The 18398-nt window shown below is 52.8% G+C and overlaps 1 protein-coding gene across 1 annotated transcript in view; it reads left to right on the top strand.

The window, feature by feature from the left end:
- LOC142089911 (fer-1-like protein 4) overlaps window positions 1-18398 on the top strand; it is a 40172-nt gene that overhangs the window by 9800 nt on the left and 11974 nt on the right. The window contains exons 12-34 of the mRNA XM_075167054.1: window positions 55-214; window positions 432-615; window positions 1372-1558; window positions 1769-2133; window positions 2787-2895; window positions 3652-3850; window positions 4613-4733; window positions 5376-5476; window positions 6049-6136; window positions 7426-7542; window positions 9006-9158; window positions 9412-9595; window positions 10155-10279; window positions 10686-10820; window positions 12062-12235; window positions 12479-12595; window positions 12951-13112; window positions 13430-13589; window positions 14657-14760; window positions 15155-15286; window positions 15925-15973; window positions 17098-17204; window positions 17553-17684. Of these exons, the coding sequence (XP_075023155.1) occupies window positions 55-214; window positions 432-615; window positions 1372-1558; window positions 1769-2133; window positions 2787-2895; window positions 3652-3850; window positions 4613-4733; window positions 5376-5476; window positions 6049-6136; window positions 7426-7542; window positions 9006-9158; window positions 9412-9595; window positions 10155-10279; window positions 10686-10820; window positions 12062-12235; window positions 12479-12595; window positions 12951-13112; window positions 13430-13589; window positions 14657-14760; window positions 15155-15286; window positions 15925-15973; window positions 17098-17204; window positions 17553-17684 (3365 nt within the window). The remainder of the gene's footprint in view (window positions 1-54; window positions 215-431; window positions 616-1371; window positions 1559-1768; window positions 2134-2786; window positions 2896-3651; window positions 3851-4612; window positions 4734-5375; window positions 5477-6048; window positions 6137-7425; window positions 7543-9005; window positions 9159-9411; window positions 9596-10154; window positions 10280-10685; window positions 10821-12061; window positions 12236-12478; window positions 12596-12950; window positions 13113-13429; window positions 13590-14656; window positions 14761-15154; window positions 15287-15924; window positions 15974-17097; window positions 17205-17552; window positions 17685-18398) is intronic.

The raw sequence follows: 18398 nt of genomic DNA, 5'->3' as shown, positions 1-18398 counted from the left end.
TTGTGAAATGGTAACCTGGGCTCTCCCCAAGGAACTCCTTCCCTTCCCTTTCAGATCACAGGTTTTTCCAGAAGTGGGCTGTTATCAGTGACCCCACGGACACCCGGGCAGGCGTGAAAGGCTTTGTGAAGTGCAACATCTCTGTCACCGCGCGCGGGGATGTTGTGAGCTCCCTTCCCACCTCCTCCAGCAGCCGGGATGAGGACATTGAAAGGTAGGTGCAGTACAGTCTTGCATGGCCCTGGGGAAAACAGTCATGTCTCTCTTCACACTACCTTTTTTGCCCCATTTTTCCCTCTTCTGATGGGGAAAGACCCAGGGAAAGAGACTTGTGGTGGGGCAGGATCCAAACCTCTTGCCAGTCAGGGCATTTCCCAGCATCGTGTTTCCGGGGCTCCAGGAGAGAGCCAGAACATGAATTTGTTTTTCAGGAACCTGCTGCTGCCTAAGAGAGTCCCTGCAGAGAGACCCTGGGCCAGGGTCTGCATCAAGCTGTATCGTGCCGAGGGCCTGCCCAGCATGAACGCAGGCATCATGGGTGGTTTCTCCAAAATCATAGGGGAGAAAAAAGTCTTCATCGACCCATATGTGCAGGTCTCGTTCTGTGGGCAGCAGGTGAGTCTGCCACGGGGTCTGCATGGGGCCAGGCTGATCCTCCCTTGGCAGCATGCGCTGGGCTGATGCTGCAAGGAGCCTCCACAGGACACAGTAGTCCCGCTGGAGGCAGGCTGGGAGAGCCCAAGTCTTGCTGTCTTTGGCAGTGGCCTGAGTCGCGTGGTCGTGTGGTTGTGGATGCGCGGCGTCTGGATGAGAAGGCTTTTGTCTCTGCAGAGGGCTGCATGGGGGACAGGCAGAGATCTGCTGTGCAGGCAGAGATCTCATATCCCTAAACGTAGGGAGAGGGTCAAATAAACCCTGGAACAGAATCCTCTGTGGCAGGCTGGACTCAGCCTGACACCCTCGGGAGAGTTTACTGAGCTAATGGCCCTTTTCTTGCACCCAAGGCCAGGATTTCTGGTCCTGTGATATCCATTAAGATGAGAATCAGTCCCTGGGCAGCCTGGTGGGCCTGGGGGTGCTCCCAGGGGACCCTGCGACACCTCTGGGTCTGGTGGTGCTGCCCGCTTGCTTCCCGTGTTTCCCTTGGCTGTGCAGGGCACGGCCAGGGCCTTGGGACAGCCCTCCTTGATGAAGCACAGAGAGCAATTGCTGGGATGGGGGCAGGAGCAGGGACACTGCCACCTCCAGAGCCTGCCCAGCACTGTCTGCAGGCGGGACAGGAGAACATACCGTTCCCAGAGAGGTTCTGAGGCAACCCTTGCTCTGGCCGCCAGCTCCGGCTGCGTGGCTTTCACACTTTCTCCTTCCCAGGGGGAAACGTCGGTGGAGACCAACACCACCGAGCCTGAGTGGAACGAGCAGATCAGCTTCATCGAGATGTTCCCACCTCTGGCCAGGAAAATAAAAGTCCAGGTGCTGGATGATGCCAATGTTGGTGAGGTGGCCATCGCTACACACTACATTGACCTGCAGCAGATCTCAGACCCTGGCAGGAATGGTGAGGCCTGGCGTGGCTGCCCCTGGGGCAGGGCGTCCTGGGCAGCCCCATGCCATACACCCTCTGCTCGGCCATGGTGGTTTCCTGGAGGTGGGAAGCTGGAGTGGCTGAAGCATGCTCACATCCCTGTGTCCTGGGCTGTCTTCTGGGGGGAGGCCTCTCTGCAGCAGCACCCTGTGGTGTAATTAGACCCTGTCCCTGTTGCTGCAGGCTTTAACCCCACGTTTGGCCCAGCTTGGGTGAACCTGTATGGCTCCCCTCAGAACTCGGCTCTGCGGGACATCCACAAGGACCTCAACGAGGGCATGGGTGAAGGGATCTTCTACCGTGGGCGCATCCTCATGGCCATCACGGTGGAGATCTTCAGCAGCCCTAGTGTGGCAGAGAGGAAGCTTGGGGACAGGACGAAAGGTGCCCGAAGCAAACTGAAGCTGAAAAAGAAAAGTAAGAAATCCAAGGAGAAGGCCAAAGAACTGAGCCAGCTGCAGGGAGAGGAGGAGGCTGGGGGCTCTCAGGAGGCCGAGCAGCCCGAGGAGGTCACTGTGGACGTGGAAGAGCTTCATCCACTCCCCGAGGTGAGTCCTGCCATGCTGGCGTGGCTGACCCGCACCGGCCTGCGGCATGCACAGGCCTCATGGGGAAGAGGCAGTGGGATCCCTTGCTGGTGTAACAGTGTTGGAGCAAACCCAGCCTGCTCCTTTCTGGGCCATCCAGGGCTTTCTGAGCCTCTGCAAGGGCTGAGGCCACACCCACAGCCCCAAAACTGCCTCCCACAGTAAGACTGGAGCATCCCCACATGCGCTGCCTTCCTGGCACTGGGAGGACTCTCACATGGGTGTTATTCCCAGGGCACAGCTGCCTTTGAGCATGTACTTTTTCTCCCCTAGAGCCAGGGAGCTGTTGGCTGGCTCTGGGTCTCCACTTGGCCTGGGAAAGGCAGGCAAGATGCAGCTGTGTTTTTCAGTAGCCACCCCTTAGCCTACAAACCTGCTCAGTGGCTTCACACAAGCATCAGCCAAAGCCATGGCTCTGCACCACCCCCCCGGGATTTCCAAGAAAACTTGTCCCGCATCTGGCAGCCCAGCGATGATGACTTCAGCAGCATCCCACTGATGTCCCTTGGGAGGGCTGGCAGGCACCGGCTATGCCCTGGTGCTCTCCAAATTTCTGCTCAGACAGTGTTTTGGCACACGAGCCTCTTGGGCTGATTTCTTGTCTCCTTGCTCAGAACGCGTTGGGGAGGAAGGAGGAATTCCTCCTCTTTGCCGCCTTCTTTGAAGCCACCATGATGGACTCCTCTATCAGCTCCAAGCCTGTCAGCTTTGAAGTCTCTATAGGTGGGTATTCCCCAGGGCCCTGTGTCCAGAAACTATGGGAACAGTGCGAATCTCCCTCTGACAGCCCTTCGGTCCTAAGGTGCCAGCCCTGGCACAACTCGTGCCTCCGAAACAGGAACTTGATAAGGATGAGGCCAGGGAGTGCCCACAGTGCTTTAATTACCTTAAAAGTCTGGATGCTCTCCTGTGGGATTGGAGATTTGCAGTATTTGTCTGAACTGCCTGTTTGGGGGGAGTGGTTGAAGCTCTCCTCGGAAGTGGGGGTGAGAAGAGGTAGAAGGGTTTGGGAGCAAGAAAAGGAAGCAAAGGAAGGGAAGCTGGGATACTGGGGTTGGCCATGTGGTACTGAGGGACTGTTACAGCAGGTGATGGGGAAACAATGGTAGGAGAGCAGGTCCAAGCCCCCACCTGCTAAACTGGATGGGTGGAGATGCTTGATGCTGAGAAGTCTTCCTGAGTGACTGCTGCTGACCCCAGTGTAGGGGTGTAGATGGCAATTAGCAGGCACTTGGTGGAGCTGGTGGAACATGAAGGCATACACAAGGACTTCCTTGCAATTGCCCAGCTCCCTCTCAGACCTCCTGGTTGTCCATGTGCTGCTCTGATGGTTGGATGCTACTGAACTGCTAGTTCCAAAAGCAGTGCATGCCCATGTGCTTCTCATGGCAGGATGATTGCACTCTGATTTTGCAAGCTAGCAAACTTGTTTAGCAGTGATCCCGCTTATCTGTTTACTGTTTAATGCTTAACTTCAAGGAAATTATGGCAAAGCTGAAGAGGTTGTGACCAAAGTATGGAGAAAAGTGGAAAAGGGAGAAGTGAAAGAAGAAAAGCAGCCTTTGCTGGACCCTGGTTCAGATGGTGAGCTGGATGTTGAAGTCGTGGCCCCAGCTTCAGCAGCACTGAACAAGTCGGTGACAAAGAGCCAGAGACCAGAGCCCATGGAGTATGACAGGTGAGGCTTTGTCCTCCTTTCCCACCTGCCCTGGTCCTGCCCCAGCTTCCCAGGTTGGTTATTCCAGACATTATTAGAGGTCTGCTCAACAATGCGAGTGCTGTGCAGGTGTTTCTCCTCTTTGCAACCCTGCAGCTTGCCATGGCCTAGCTGGCTGCCATTGCCCATTAGCCCTACAGACCCTACGGTGTCTGCTTGATGTGTGCAAGTGGCCAAGGACAGGGTCCCAGGGAAACTGTGACCCATCAATAATAGCAGTCCCTTTTCTGGTTAACAAGCAGCATCCTAAGGTCTTGATTCCAGTGAGGAGGAAGGAGAGGAGTATTCTGGCAAAAGCTGTCCTGTGTTGGGCAGGCGAGATACATACATAAGCTCTTCTGATTATATGTTTGCTCTGGCGATGCTGCCTGGTTTGTCCCACAGGCCTGGCAATGTCTTGGTGTTTGCATTGTGAGCCCTGTGCCTGCTACTACTTAGTCCCATAGCAGCAAGAAATCTCGGCAGCATCCCACACTCCCATCAGCTTCGTTCATCTGGGCACGTGCTGCTCTCTGTGCTAGAAACCCTGTGCGCTAGTTTGGGATGGCAACGGGCAGAGCCAGCAGCTTGCGTCCATGTCTGTGGTGCAGGGCCCAAACCAGCCAGTTCTCTGCGAGGAGGACAGATGCTGCTCCCTGTGCTGGGTGCGCAAGCGCTGCGTTGTGACATGGCACATGCTTTCTGCAAACAGCAGCCGTAACCTCCTGTGCCTGCTGCCCTTAGGTCATACAGCTGCCTGCCCATGATGCGTGAGAAACCCTGCGTGTATGTGTGGAGCAACTGGGAGGATCACACCTGGAGACTCTGCATTTCCAACTGGATTGTCAAGCTGGCAGAGCGCCTGGTAGCGTGTTCAGGGTGTCTGTCTGCGGCACGGTCCTTCCTGGTGTGCTTTCCTTGTAGCACATGCAGTTGCTCTGTGAGACGTTTGCCTTAAACATCCTCAGCCCCCATGCGAGTCTGTGTCTGTCATAGGGCTCAGTCCCACCTGCCCTTTAGATGTGTGGGACAGGGCAGTGAGTGCAGAGCTGCTGCCCGTGCTGTGCCGCAGCTTGGCGGTGTCTCCTGGAGGTGCGAGTGATGCGACGTCTGTGACAAAAAGCTCCTCTGCTGCCAGTCCGGAGCTGCGTGTGCACTGGGGAGATGCTGCTGCAGGCAGACTCTCAGCCTCGGGCTGTCATCAGGGGGATGCAGTCTCTTCCCAGGGCCTTGTCTTTCCCTTTTGGGCTTAGAAATCCGAAAGCAGAGCTTGCCAGTGTGTTTCAGTGGCTGCTCAAGGACTGAGACACAAGGTGGTGTAACAACCAGTGTTAAGGTTATTCCCAGGCTCCAGAGAGTCCCTGGCAGCACAGGGACCTGCAGCACTCCCACGATCCCCATCTCTGCAGAAGGGCACAAGCCATTTGTGGCAAACGCATCTGTGCAATGTTTCACTCTGACCCCGCAGCCAGACGCAAGCTCCCTGAATGTTGTGCTTTCCCCACAGGAGCAGGGGCTGGATGACGTGGAGAAGCTCATGAGAAGGCCAAAGGCTAAAGCAGAAGAGCGGCTCAGAGAGGTGCTGGAGGAATTTGTAGCTGGATGCAGGTTAGCATGTCCCTGATTTCCTAAGGTTTCTTGTTTTCAGGTTAGGAGGTCGTATGATGTTCTGCCTGGGCTGTGGGCAGCCTGCTGTCTCGTCCTCTTGAGGCGGATGAGCGGAAGGAAACCAGGATGATCTGGGGAAAGGACCCTGTAGCTCTTCAAGCTTGGAGAGGAGACCCCAGTTCTGGGAAGCACAGGAGTCACAGACTGCAGCCTCGATGTTCCTGGACTCCTGGACTGTTTCATAAATGCTAGGACATTTCCTTCACTCTTTTCAATCACACAGAGAAGAGACTAGTGTTTCAATCACTGTGACTGCCCAGTGGGGTCCAATATGCACTTCAGTGCCCAGCCTTGTGATGGCGACAGTAGAGAGGGAGCCTCAGGTGCTGAGCAATCCCCAGTGTACCTTCTGCATCAAAAAGCTTGCAGAAGAGAGGGCATTGCAGAGAGGGGGGTTTCTGATGCATCTGGATTAGTACCAGGGATTAGGAGCTTGTGCCCCTGCTGTGTGAGCTGAGCTCTGCCTGCTGGGCGCAGGGGATGCAGAGCCTGTGCTGCTTTTCTCATTGCAGGCAATATTCACTCAGCACAGAGAGAAAAACAATGGCACATCCAAACAACCTTGACAGATGTCGGACGAAATACCTGATGCGCAACATCGTAAGCTGTGGGGCTTGGTGGTGGTGGTGGGAGCCCGTGAGATCCCTGCTGTGGGGGATGCTTCTGGAGGACCAGCTAGAATTGATGCTAAGAAGGAAACTTGGGGCTAAGACTCATGGTATCAGTCATAGGCTTTTACATCAGCATCTCCCACTTTTGCTCAGAGCAATGCAGCTTCCAGTGCAGGGAACAGAGGCAGGGACTGGCCATGGTTGCCTCCAGTTCTATGCAGGTGCTGTGCCCTGATGCTGTCCTTCCTCTCCTGTGGGGCATGTGTGGCTAAGCATATGCATGTTGCTGGAGGCCTTTTAGTGCAGGCTATTCCTGCAGGCAGTTTTGGGGAAGCTCACTGAGACCCACTGCCCCTGGAAACTCAGCTCATAGGGTGGGTACCTATCCAGCAGATCTACAATAGCCATCCATCTGCCTGTCCCCAGAGAGGACAACATGTAGGCAGTCATAATCCTGCAGACAAGGTCAGCTAGCTGAATGAGAGCACAGCTACATACCCTCCATCACAGCACAGCAGAGCATGGCTGTAGTCATAGTCCCCACCAGACTACAAAGCTTTGAAAGGCTGACCAAAATGCAATGACAGCAGCAGGAAATAAAATTTAGACATGTCTGTGTCCCAGCTCCCTTCCCTCTGCCTCCCCACACATTGTCACCTGAGCTATGGTAAAGGTACTCTGGTAAGTCTGAGACCCTCTGAAAGAGAGAACCAGCCCAAGAGATGAGTTTTCTGGCTTTGTCAGTCCACACTGGGTTTGCACCCTGAATTCCTTCTGGATTTCATTATTAGTTTCATTGCAAAGTCTCTCCTCAGATGTGTACACTATCAACTAATGGACATGAAAGCTCAGCCCTGTCTTCCAGTTTCCTACATCTTCATATTCCTATACTTCTGTGGCCCCAAGTTACTTCTCGTGCAAAGCCTCCCCCAGGCACTATCTGGGGCCCTATACCACCAGCTTCTGAAATGTTTGTTCCTTATACATCTTTCTGCCCCAAATGATGCTCATGGACTTCTGTTACTGGCTGGTATCAGCAGAGCTGATGAATTACTTGAGTCTCCAGTTGTTGGCAACCTTCCCTAAATGGCTCGCGACAAGTTCATGGAGGTTTGCTCTCAGCAGCTGGGGAATGAGCCGTGGTGAAGGTCAGGGCGCGATGGGGCAGGATGGATGCAATCAGCACACGGGTGCTTCCCTGCAGAGCCCTCGCAAGGGGTGCCAGCGTGGCACGCCTGGGTCACGGCCGGGCGTGTGACAGCCGTGCTTTCTGTTCAGATCCTGTATGCAAAGCAGGGGCTCCGCATGAGGCGGCGGCTGACTCGAGCCAATGTCAAGGAGAAGGTTAAGGAGGCAAGGAGGGTCCTGACAAAGCTACGCTTCATGGCTAAAGAGGTACAGCTGCTCCCAGGGCACCCCATTTCTGAGCAGGAGAGGGCGCTGGGCTGGCTGTTGGGGCTCTCGCTAGCCTGAGTTGGGGCTTTCCCTCTGATGTCTTTCCTTACTGTGTAAAATCCCAAGTTCCAGCTGCTGGTAGTTCCATATTTCGTGTAATGGCTCTTGTGAGGGATGAGGCTTGGCAGCTTTGCAGGGCTGTTGGTGACAGAGCAGAGGTCCAAGCAGCTCAGCGGAGGGTTGGAGGCAGAGCTGGGCCAGCTCCAGGTCACCCAGGCCTCCCAGCCCTCCCTGCCCAGCCAGCCCGCAGCGGGGCTCTGGGCAGTCTGCCTGGGAAAACAGCCTTGCCTGTGCTGCCCGCACTGCCACCAGGGCCTGACCCAGGACAGTTTCTGCAAATTAAAACTTGCATTGAAATAAGGTCTCTCATCCATAGCAGAGACTCCATTTTCAGAGTTTCACTGGCTCTGTTTTAAGTAACTCTGGAAAATCAGTGCATTCGTGTAGTGTAAACCAGAATGCAATGTTTGCTGGAGTTAGGTGGACAGGTGCTGCAGTTTGGAGAAGTGTTTCACTAAGTGAAGTCAAATCATTTTCACACCTTTAGCTATGTGAGGGTAGACTTTAGCATGACCACGATGTCACCTCTCACACCACCAGGAGGAGAAGCTGTCCTCAGGCTCCAGCCTGGCAGGCTGGCTGCAGCTGATCCCCCAGACAGAGACGAACCTCCTCCCATTTTGCTCCCTGCAATCAGGTGGGAATTTTGCTGTCTCTGTAGAGTTAGCCCTGCACATACACTTGCCACTTTTAAGTCCCTGCTGGCAGTCTTGGTTTGGATCAGTAATAAATTGCTTCAGCTGCTTGTCTACTGAAAAATTGCAAGTACAAGTACCAAGTACATGTGCAAACACTAACGGCAGGGAAACTGAGATAGGGAAAAGAACTTTAAGGTTAGAGTTTAAAAGAAGTCATTGCTTCCATCTGTGCATTTGCTTTATTGGAAGTCCTGCTCTCAACCCGAACTGCAGCTTTACACTGGGCACTCATGTTGCGGGGATGCCAGCTAATGTTGTTCCTTCCCATGGATCAGCACTCGGGCTCCTGTCAAAGGTGTGGGATAAAATGTCACTTCTCCAGTCTTGTGGGGGCTCCTTCTTCCCAACATGGCATGGGGTTGAGAGCACCCTGCTGGTGTTCGCGATGAAAAACAAGGCGGATCACAGATCCCTCCAAGAAACCTGCAGAGCCATATTGCAGGGCTGAGACTTTCAGAAGGATGTGCCCAACATCATTCCTAACCAACGTGAAGGTTAGGCCCTTCATTTGCTTCTGGATCTCGAAAGTGCCGTGCAGCCAGCAGTTCCTCCTGTGTGGAGACGAAGCTTTCACTGTGTCGGTGGAGGGAGGACAAGATATGTGCTGTTCCTCTGCTGTGACATTCCTCTCTTCCCTCCCTCCAGCCCCAGTGCACCCTCCCTGATGTCCTCGTCTGGATGCTCAGCAACAATAGGCGTGTGGCATATGCAAGAGTTCCTGCACAGAACATCCTCTACTCAGTAGTCGAAGAAGAGAAAGGCAAGGACTGTGCGAAGATCCAAACTGTCTTTATGAAGGTAGGGTTTATACCAAAACAGTGTGCTCTTGCTTGCTTCACACTGCTTCTCCCTCCTTGCTTCTAGCCCTCCTTCCTGAAATCCTAGAGTTCATAAGGAAACAAAGCTTTTGCTGCACCACTGCCTTTTGCTTCTGCCAATGTGGTGCTCTGTCTCCTGTGCTCTTCGGTCGGTCACTGGCTGATGGTGATCATCTTGGTCTGAAGAGGGCATGGCTGAGATGGGAAACCTGCTAAACCTCCTGTGCTTTCAGGTCCCTCGCTTACACACTAGTGAGATCTTTGCCAAACTGGAAATCTACATGTGGCTTGGAGTAACCAAATATGCGAAGAACTGTTTGGCGGAGCTGCCTGAGGAGTTCAAGTACCTCTCTGAGAGCGGACAGGAGATAGCCCAGCTTTCGGCGTACAGTCCTCCCAGCCGGCTCAGCAGGGATGGTGAGAGCAGATGCCACTTTTCCATGGCTTAACTGTGAGCAGGAGAGCAGAGAGGTGAGAGGTCCTGCCCCAGGGTCAGTGTCTGAAGAGTAGGACCTGATCTATTGTCTCCACGTCATCTCCAAGGCATGACTGGGACAGGCAGGTCCAGTTTGCTGTCATGAGGGTACATTTGCACGCTCACAATTGGAGCAGCAGGCAGGACAGGTGCTTCGTAGGCACTGAATGTGCTGCCAAACTGGCAATGGGCGTGAGGTCTGCCCCGCTGCTGAGGCTTGGTGGTGCTCCCCCACAGCAGATGCTCACAGCAGATCACTGCACATTTCACATGTCACGGGCTTCCCAGAGGTGTCTGGGGAGCCCACTGAGCTTGTCTTGCTTGGCCAAACCTTCTGAGATGTGCTGGCCTTCTGAGAACCACAGTGAGTGCCCCTAGAAGTGATATCCATTCCTTGCAGGATGTGCCCACTTCTACCTGGCTGGCTCTCTTCATGCACTTTTTGGCCTCATGCAGGGCTGGATTGGGGAACTGGGGCCTCTCTTCTCTTTTTCTTACCAGATTTCAGCTATTTCCAGCTCCGAGCCCATCTGTATCAGGCTCGAGGGATCCTCCCTGCAGATGATAATGGCCTTTCAGATCCATTTGCGAGAGTGGTGTTTTCAACTCATTGCCAGACCACCAGGGTGAGACCACTTAAACTCTTGCCTCTGCCTTCTTAGGGACTTGGGGAGAGAAAAATCATCACATCCTCACTGACATGTTGAAGGCCAGTGCTGTGGCAGCCCTCCTGGAAATTTTGTAACTCCAGGCACGAGGTATTTGTGTGCTCTGGGCAGTGTGACTATGTTCAGGGACCATTTGACAAAACATATATATCATTGAGCATGGTCTCAAAGGTTGATTGGCATGTGCTAGTTGGCCCCAAGTGCTGATTTCATGTTTTTACCATCTCCCCTTCTGCCAGGCACCAGCTGCGTGTGGCTGCATGGGAGAGGGGATCAGCCCACGCTTCCTCACTGTCTTTACAAAGTGCATGTGGTTTGTTTCCGCTGGCTGTGGTATGCTCAGGCCTCCTGTGTCTGTCTGCAGATGCTAGAAGAGACGCTGAGCCCCATGTGGAATGAGCTACTTCTGTTTGACCAGCTCATTATTGATGGGAAAAAAGAAGAGTTGAAAACAGAGACCCCCATCATTATAATCAACCTCTTCAGCCACAATAAATTTGTAAGTATGGGCATGCTGCCCTTCTGCTGTCGTTTTCAGGACAGGGAAGGCAGAGGAGCTCTGTGTGGGTGCTGTGAGCGGGCACTTAGGAGCCACATCTCTGTTAGGTTTCCATGACTCAGCTTGATCCTGGTCCACCAGTGGCGGTGAGTCCTGGGGGCTGTGGCTGAGGCTGAGACTTTCTGCAGACTTCTGCTGTGAGCCGGGGTGAAGCTGCTGGCTGCAGCGTGTAGGTGGCTCAGAGATGCCCTGAGCCAGGGCCTGATGAGTGGTCAGTGGTTCCGGGATCTCTCCTCTTTGGAGAAGCACTGCGCCTCTCCCAGCTGCCTGCCCCGCTTCCTCGGCAGGGTCACGTTGCAGAGGGCTCGTAGCCAGGGGCAGACAACGTAGCTCTAAGGGCTGTTTCTTCCCCTCTGTCCCCCAGGTGTCATCTTCCATCCCTCCTCAGTCCTCCCTTTTCTCTCTTCATTAGTGCTTTGAAGTCACACTTGTCTCCTGGGCCCTCTTTGTTATAGTAAGGGGAATGGCGTAACTCGCGCTGGATTCTCCTGTGTAGATCAGCAGCTTTCCTGGGTCCATTTCCTGGGTCCCAGTACAAGACAGACACTGACATACTGGAGTGCGTCCAGAGGAGGCCACCAAGATGGTTGGGGTTGGAGCGCAGGACAGAGTGAGGAGAGGTGGTGAAGAGCTGGGTATATTCAGCCTGAAGAAGATGAGGCAAAGGCAGTGTCTTATTGCTGCCTGCAGCTGCCTGGTGGGAGAGGGTAGAAAAGGTGCAGTCAGACTTCTCTTGGAGGTACCCAAGAGGATGGCAGGCAATGGACACAAGTTGGAACAAGAGAAAAATCCAACTTGATATAAGGAAGCAATTTTTCACCCAGAGGGAGTTCAAATGCTGGGCCTGGAGCTCAGAGAGCTTGTGGGAACTCCACCCTTGGAGACATTCAAACCCTGGCTGGAGGAGACTCTGAGCAACCTGGTCTAGCTTTGATGTCCTCAGGTGCATGATCCCAGACCGTTTGCCCAGTTCTGCATGGAGATGGACTGGGAGTTAAGAGGAGCTGCTGCAGGCGCATCTCATCTGCTCCTAGCTCTGGATGGAGCAGAGGAAATCAAAGCAGAGGATGGCAAGGGTGGAAGAGCAGTCTTGTGCTGTCCCAGATTGGCTGGAATTAGTGGTGGTCTTTGAGTGGTGAGATAACACAGGGATGTTTGACCCATTGCCCCCTTTCCCACAGGGCTCCCCTGAGTTCCTTGGCCAGGCCTTTGCTGTCCCGCAGGTGAAGCTGGTCGATGAGCCGTATACGAAACCTTCCCTGCAGTTCTTCGATTTCTACAAAGGCACCAAAGCAGCGGGAGAGCTCATTGCCACTTTTGAGCTGATTGAGCTGGATTACAGTGGCTATTTGGAGGTAACAGGCTTGTAGGAAGCTGCACATGGTTGCCAGCTCTCTGGGGAGAGCTGTGTGTGTGAGGAGCTGGTTGCATGGGGCCCACCAGAGGATTCCCTGTTGAAAGCCACATCTGGCTTTCAACTGAAGGGAGGCTGCAGGGACAGAGCCTGTGAGCACAGATCAAGAGGGGAGGGAGAGGGGACATGGCATGGAGTAGAAATGGCTTTCATCGCTTGGTGTGCCCTGGCTCCACCTGTTCAGCCATCAGTGCCTGAGGACGTGGAACCCAAGGAGCCCGACTACCTGGGAGACCTCTATGCTGGACGGTTCATCATCCCTGAGGGCATCCGCCCAGTGCTGAAGGAGTTTCGCATAGAGGTGCGCTACCTTCTACTGGGCTGGTTCCCACCGGGCTGCCCCAAGCAGACAGCACAACTGGTCTGTGCAGAGGGCAGGGCTTGGGGAGGGAGTTGGGTTTGGAGCTCAAATGTGCCTTTGAGGCCTCAGCAGATGCCAGAAATGGAGGTGCTTGACCTGAGGGAGAAACCATCTCAATAGTTTAATAGCCAGAGCTGTTGGGTGGCTGGGTTGGGAGAGTGGCCTCATGCCTCTCTTGGGGTCTGTGTCCTGCGGGGTGAGGCAGGTGGCAGCACCTGGTACGGTTTGCAGGCTGCGTAGCCACGCCATGCTTGGCATGTCTCAAGCAGCCCAGTGGCTTTGTGTTGTGCTTCAGATCCTGTTCTGGGGCCTGCGGGACCTGAAGCGGGTGAACTTGTTCGAGGTGAATCAGCCCCAGGTGATCATTGAATGTGCTGGCAAGAAGGTGGAGTCGGAGGTGATCGTGGCCTACAAAGAGAACCCCAACTTCACTGAGCTGGTCAAATACATGGACGTGGTGAGTGGGAAGGGAGGTCCTGCCATGCCAGGGTGCACTGTGGTGTCCTGCACCTGTGCACTGCCTGTCTGCATGGGGCAAGGTAACAGGAGGGGATCAGCCCCTGGGGTTTTGCTCTCCCATGGCCACATGGTTCAGCTGCAGATCAAAACCTTTGTGAAATTGCCCACCAAGAGCAGTCTCAGCCATTGCCTGTCACCGCAAGGCTTTGTTTTTTGGGCAGAGATGCAAAGCGCCATCAGACCTCCCTGCATGTGGTGGGGCTGCCACGGGTATCGCCCTTGCTCCTGCGAATCCTGTGCGCGGTTCTTTTGCAGGAGCTCCCAGAGCAGGTCTACCTGCACCCTCCCCTCAGCATCTTTGTGGTGGAAAAGCGGGCGTTTGGGCGCACTGTGCTGGTGGGTACCCATGTTGTGTCAGATGTGATGAAATTCTCCCCCAGAGAGCTGGAGGAGGAACCAGAAGACATGCCCAAAGGTGAGCTGCTTGGCAAGGTTCCTGTGGAGCAGCAGCCAGGTTCTGCCAGTAGTAGAGAGCCTTGGCTCTTCCACTCCCTCCTAGCTAGGCAGCAAAGTCCTCTTCCGAGACCCATAAGATGCCCAGCAAAAGCAGGGTAGGGCAGGTTAGGGTTGGGAGCAGGTTGTGATCCTGGCCTATAGCACTCAGCTCCAGACTGGTGTTTGGGAAGCAGCAGCAGCCAAGCGATGGAGTGCTGCGTAAGGGCTGGCATCCCTCTTTGGAAATGGCAAAGGACAGTTTACAGACTGTTTTCTCTAAGGTTAGCTTAACATTTGCCTCCCCACCACACTGGCAGAACTGTTTGTCTGTAGATGTGGCATCTCCTTGGGGTCTCTTTCCCAGGCGCTGTTTGCCTTACATGTATAGAAACTAGAGGAGGGAGAATGGCTCGTGAAGACGTCTTAGTCCAGCAGGACGTTTAGCTGGGGCTAGACACCAGACAGTAACTTATCCCTGTGGAAAGTTTGTGTCTAGAATCAGAGATGTTTAGCCTGGGAAGGACTATTGTATTCACCTATTTCAACCCTCTGCGCAGCGGGGCTGGAGAGCTGTCCCCAGTGAGACCTCCATCAAGCTTTAGGGACCTGGTCCACTAGGACCAAGGATTGAAAGGTTTACGCTTCTTTCACATTGTCTGTTCATTGGGTAATGGATTCACTAAATAGCTCTGTGATAGCAACAGCCAGAGCTCCTGATCTAGAAGTGTGTAAATAAATATGGGATGAAGTGGAAGAAGCAAAGGATTGATCAATCTGTGGTCATTTCCAAGTAGGGAAGGTGTATCTCATAAATCTGAATTCCTGGAAGTCAGCAACAAGCATGTTGATGATGGTGGCCAGTCTCAGCACTGCACTTGGATTTCCAATAATATTTTTGCAGGGTCTGCTATCAAAGCTTTAAAAGCAATTACACTATCGTGGGGTGACAGGGAGGGTTTTCCTGTGGAATAACGACTGGCCAAAAAGTAGAAAGCAGTGGGCAGAAATAAATGCATGGAAACATGAAGCTCTTTCTCTTCATCTCAGCTTGGAAAGTCTCATCCCAGCGTCTTCCCTCTCAGACTGTGGTAAACATTGGCCCAGCAGCTGGTGACCCAGGTCCCAGCACTCACCCCCTCAGTCTTGTGAAGGTGAGTGATGTGTTGGGCCCAGCAAATTTTGAAGTTTGGAAAGCCAAACTGAAGGTTACAAACAAAAAAGAAAGTTCGGAAGTTCAGAGTTAGGTTTCAACCACCATTTTTTGCTCTGGACCCAAACACTCCTCTCCCCTGCCTGTTCATCAGCACTGCTGGGCCCATGTGTCTGGGCTCTGGCACAGGGAGGAGAGCTGTGTTGCCTTGTGCCTTGAAAACTGCTGCTTTTGTAGCAAAGCATAAACCTGGGGCTACAAGTAGCTTTGCACCTCCTGTGCTCTGCCTGAAACCTAAGCTTCTGCCAGAGGCTCCCAGGGCACCTAGAGTAGGGTGCATGGTTGTCCTGGGTGGTCGTTTCCTCCCTCTGAACCCTTTTCTCTGTTCTTTTAAGGCTCCTTTGAAGAAAATTCCTATCAATAAGCTTGTAAAGAAGGAGGATGAATATGAAGAGGAAAAGCCAGAGCTGGAAGAACTGGATTGGTGGTCCAAGTACTACGAGTCCCTGAAGGAGCTGTATAACCAGGTAATCTTTTGTGACAGCTGCCAGCAGAGGGGAAAAGTGGCTGCACTGGCTTGAGTTTGAGGAAGATTGAGGCAGATGTTTTCAACAGCACTGAGTGTTGTAGGAGCCCTCCTGGCATGGGTCTGTGCGAAGATGTGGGCTTTTGTGTGTCAAGCATACTTAAGGTAGCCAGGTATCAAGCATCCACCAGGTGGGCTGATTTCAGCAGGCAATGGATGTTGAAACATCCCTGAGGCTAGGTCCCTAAATGGTTTTGAGAATGTGACGGGGCTTTTGTTGAGGCACTCCTGAAAATGTGACATTGCTGATTTTAACTGCAGTGGAGGGGCTTTCATGCTGCTTACTCTCTGTCCTAGCTGTCTTCCCAGGATATGCTATGGGAGCAGGTCTGCCCCAAATTTCCTTCCTTGCCCTGTGTCCCTTAAATCCCAATCAAAAAAGCCAGCAGGAAGATCTGGGGAGAAGAAAAGGTCATTAAGGCAGTCCTTGGATACCCTCCTGCAATGATGTTAATGCTAAACAGTCTCAGGCTAGGTATTACTGACTCTGCTGGCAGGAAAGCTTTGATAGTGTCCTATGCTTGGATGGAGAATCCTTTGCTGCCAGGGATGTGGGGTGACTGTTTGTGTGTGTTTCAGACACGCAGTGATGAGGAAGATGCTGAGAATGATGACCTGAATGAGGCAGGTGAGTCCTCTAGCAATACCCAGCTCTTCTGTGGGGAGCGCCAGGACTTACACCATCCCAGAGAGTGCTGGGCTTGTGGGAATATGGTCTGAGCAGGCAATGGCTTTGCAACATTCAGCAAAAACAACACAAAAGGGAGCAGAGAGACTGGAAACATTGGCAAGGCTAACAAAAGCTATTTCAAGTTGAAAGCACCAAAATTGCCTCAGAAAAGTTTGGAAAATTGTGTTGAAGTATGAGCCTTCCTGAGTGAGCAAAAACCTGCAGAAAAATCAGCTGCAAGGATCATGGGATTGTCAGGGTGAGAGCAGGAAGCAAAGGTGGGATGGAGAGAGAGGATGGTGGAGAGGCAAAACTGTCCAGGAGCTGGGCATCGCTCTGTGCACGTGGGATACTCACCTGGGGTACAGGATTCACTACGAGGTAACAGAAGGACAGTAATAATGAACAGATATCTGAGAACAGCTGTAGGCTCAGGTTTGTGGAGGTGTAAACAGTGACTCACCTAGCAATGACCTGGGGAGGTGAGACAATAAGTACAGAAATGATGTGAATCCTATTTAAGGAGAGGGCTGGAGGGTACCTGCATGCCATTAGTGCTCAAGGGATCTGGGGTCTTTGGGAAATGGGGCAAGGACACACCCTCTCTCTCCCTGGGTTGCTGTTGCCCCAAAGAAAGGTCTAGCTATGCTCTCTCCAGGCACAGCTGCCTGTGCCCAAGGTGGTAAGGATGATTTGGTTAGATATCCACCCAAAACGGCAGTCCATCAAATAAGCATCCATCCAAAAAAGAGGGTTAGCTCTCATTTGTGCCTTCTCTGACAGCATCTGCGGACTGGTCCAGCCACCTTCCTCCATTTGGTCTCTGCCCCCTTCCTTCCTAAACAGTAGCCATGCAGGCAGGCAAGTCTGTGCCAATTTTTGTCCTCCCACCCATCCAGCCATGCCTTGCTGGGAAAACTGAGATGCTGTAAGGACACGTTACAGCAATAGCTCCAGTTACCCTGACACAGGTCAAAGCCCTGGGTGAAAGTGAAAGCTGTTGCTGGGGTCATTTCATGAACAGACACTTGAGATGATGGGAGAGATCAGAGCATTTCCCAATCTCCTATTGCTATTTCTAGATGGAGGGAATTTAAATGCATCCTCCATTGACATGGAAACAGAAGATGAGGCAGTAATTGAAGCTGAACCTGCTCGACCCAAGAGGAAGCTCATCGCCACCCTTCAGGTGATTATTGGGGTGACAGGTCTGGCCTCTTTCAACCCTGGCCCTTTGTCCATGTCCTCCTCACCTCCCTGCAGTGGAGGTTAGACTGGGAGGAGAACCTGCAGGGTGCACTGGGCCCCCATCACTGCTGGGCTTTGAAACAGCTAGTGAGACATTGGAGCCAAGCTGGGATGTGTGTGCACATCTGAGGATGGACCTGGGGGGATAAGGGAGAACCATAACACCCTGCACTGACTAATACAGGGATAAGGTAGGACCAGGTTGAAGCAGGGAAAGGATGGTCTTTCTAACTCTTCTGTCCTTTAAGATGGCAGGAAAAGACCCAAAATTACTTTCTACTTATTTCAGATCTACAACTCTGAGCTGGAAAATGAGTTTGATAATTTTGAAGACTGGCTGTGTATTTTCCCCCTTCATCGTGGCAAAGCAAATGAGGATGAAGATGGAAATGAGGATGAACATTTTGTGGGCAAGTACAAGGTACTCTATCACTTGAATGACATTTTGCTGCATGTGGAAGAAAATCCTTAGGACAACCTGTATTTCAGAGCATGCCAACACCAGCAAAGCCTCGGAGAGTGCATGTGTGTGCAAGGTGATGTGAAGCCATGGTGCGGCATGGCCAGGGTACTGTTGGTGCCTGTTGAAGCAATTGTGTACTGTGGTCCTTTGTTAGTTGATAAATGCACCTGATTTAGATTTTTTAGCTCTTGCAAGGAGAAAGCATGAAGCATGAAGAACTCTTATTCTGGCTGGGGCCTCTGGGTATGTTCAGTATGCAAATAAGAATTAGTGAGCTTCACTGGTTTTAAAATTAGTAAAACTCGTTTAAAAGAGGCATCATCCTCCCACCCAGGAGCTCTTGAAGACTCTGAAATATCAACTACAGAACTTGATTTAAGAAAGTCCCGAAAAAACCTTTTGTGCCCCCTGCCTTTGGCAGTCCAAAGTGCCTGGAGATGTTCAGATTTTCTAGCATTGGCAGTGGTCTGACAGCCTGCAGCCTAACTTGCGAACAGGGACTGCCTGGGCCATGTGGATATGACAGTGCCTTTGGACACGGCTGTCCCCATGGGCACAGGGTGTCTGTGGTCTGCATGGGACAATGGCTCTGATTTTCTAGTTGGCAGGTGAAGCTGCTCTTGGTAGCTCCAATCCCATCTGATATTCTCTTTTGTATCTAGTTGTTACTTG

Source organism: Calonectris borealis, chromosome 17 (assembly GCF_964195595.1).
Source record: "Calonectris borealis chromosome 17, bCalBor7.hap1.2, whole genome shotgun sequence".
Classification (NCBI taxonomy): Eukaryota; Metazoa; Chordata; class Aves; order Procellariiformes; family Procellariidae; genus Calonectris; species Calonectris borealis.
This window is presented reverse-complemented; position numbering and strand designations above follow the sequence as displayed.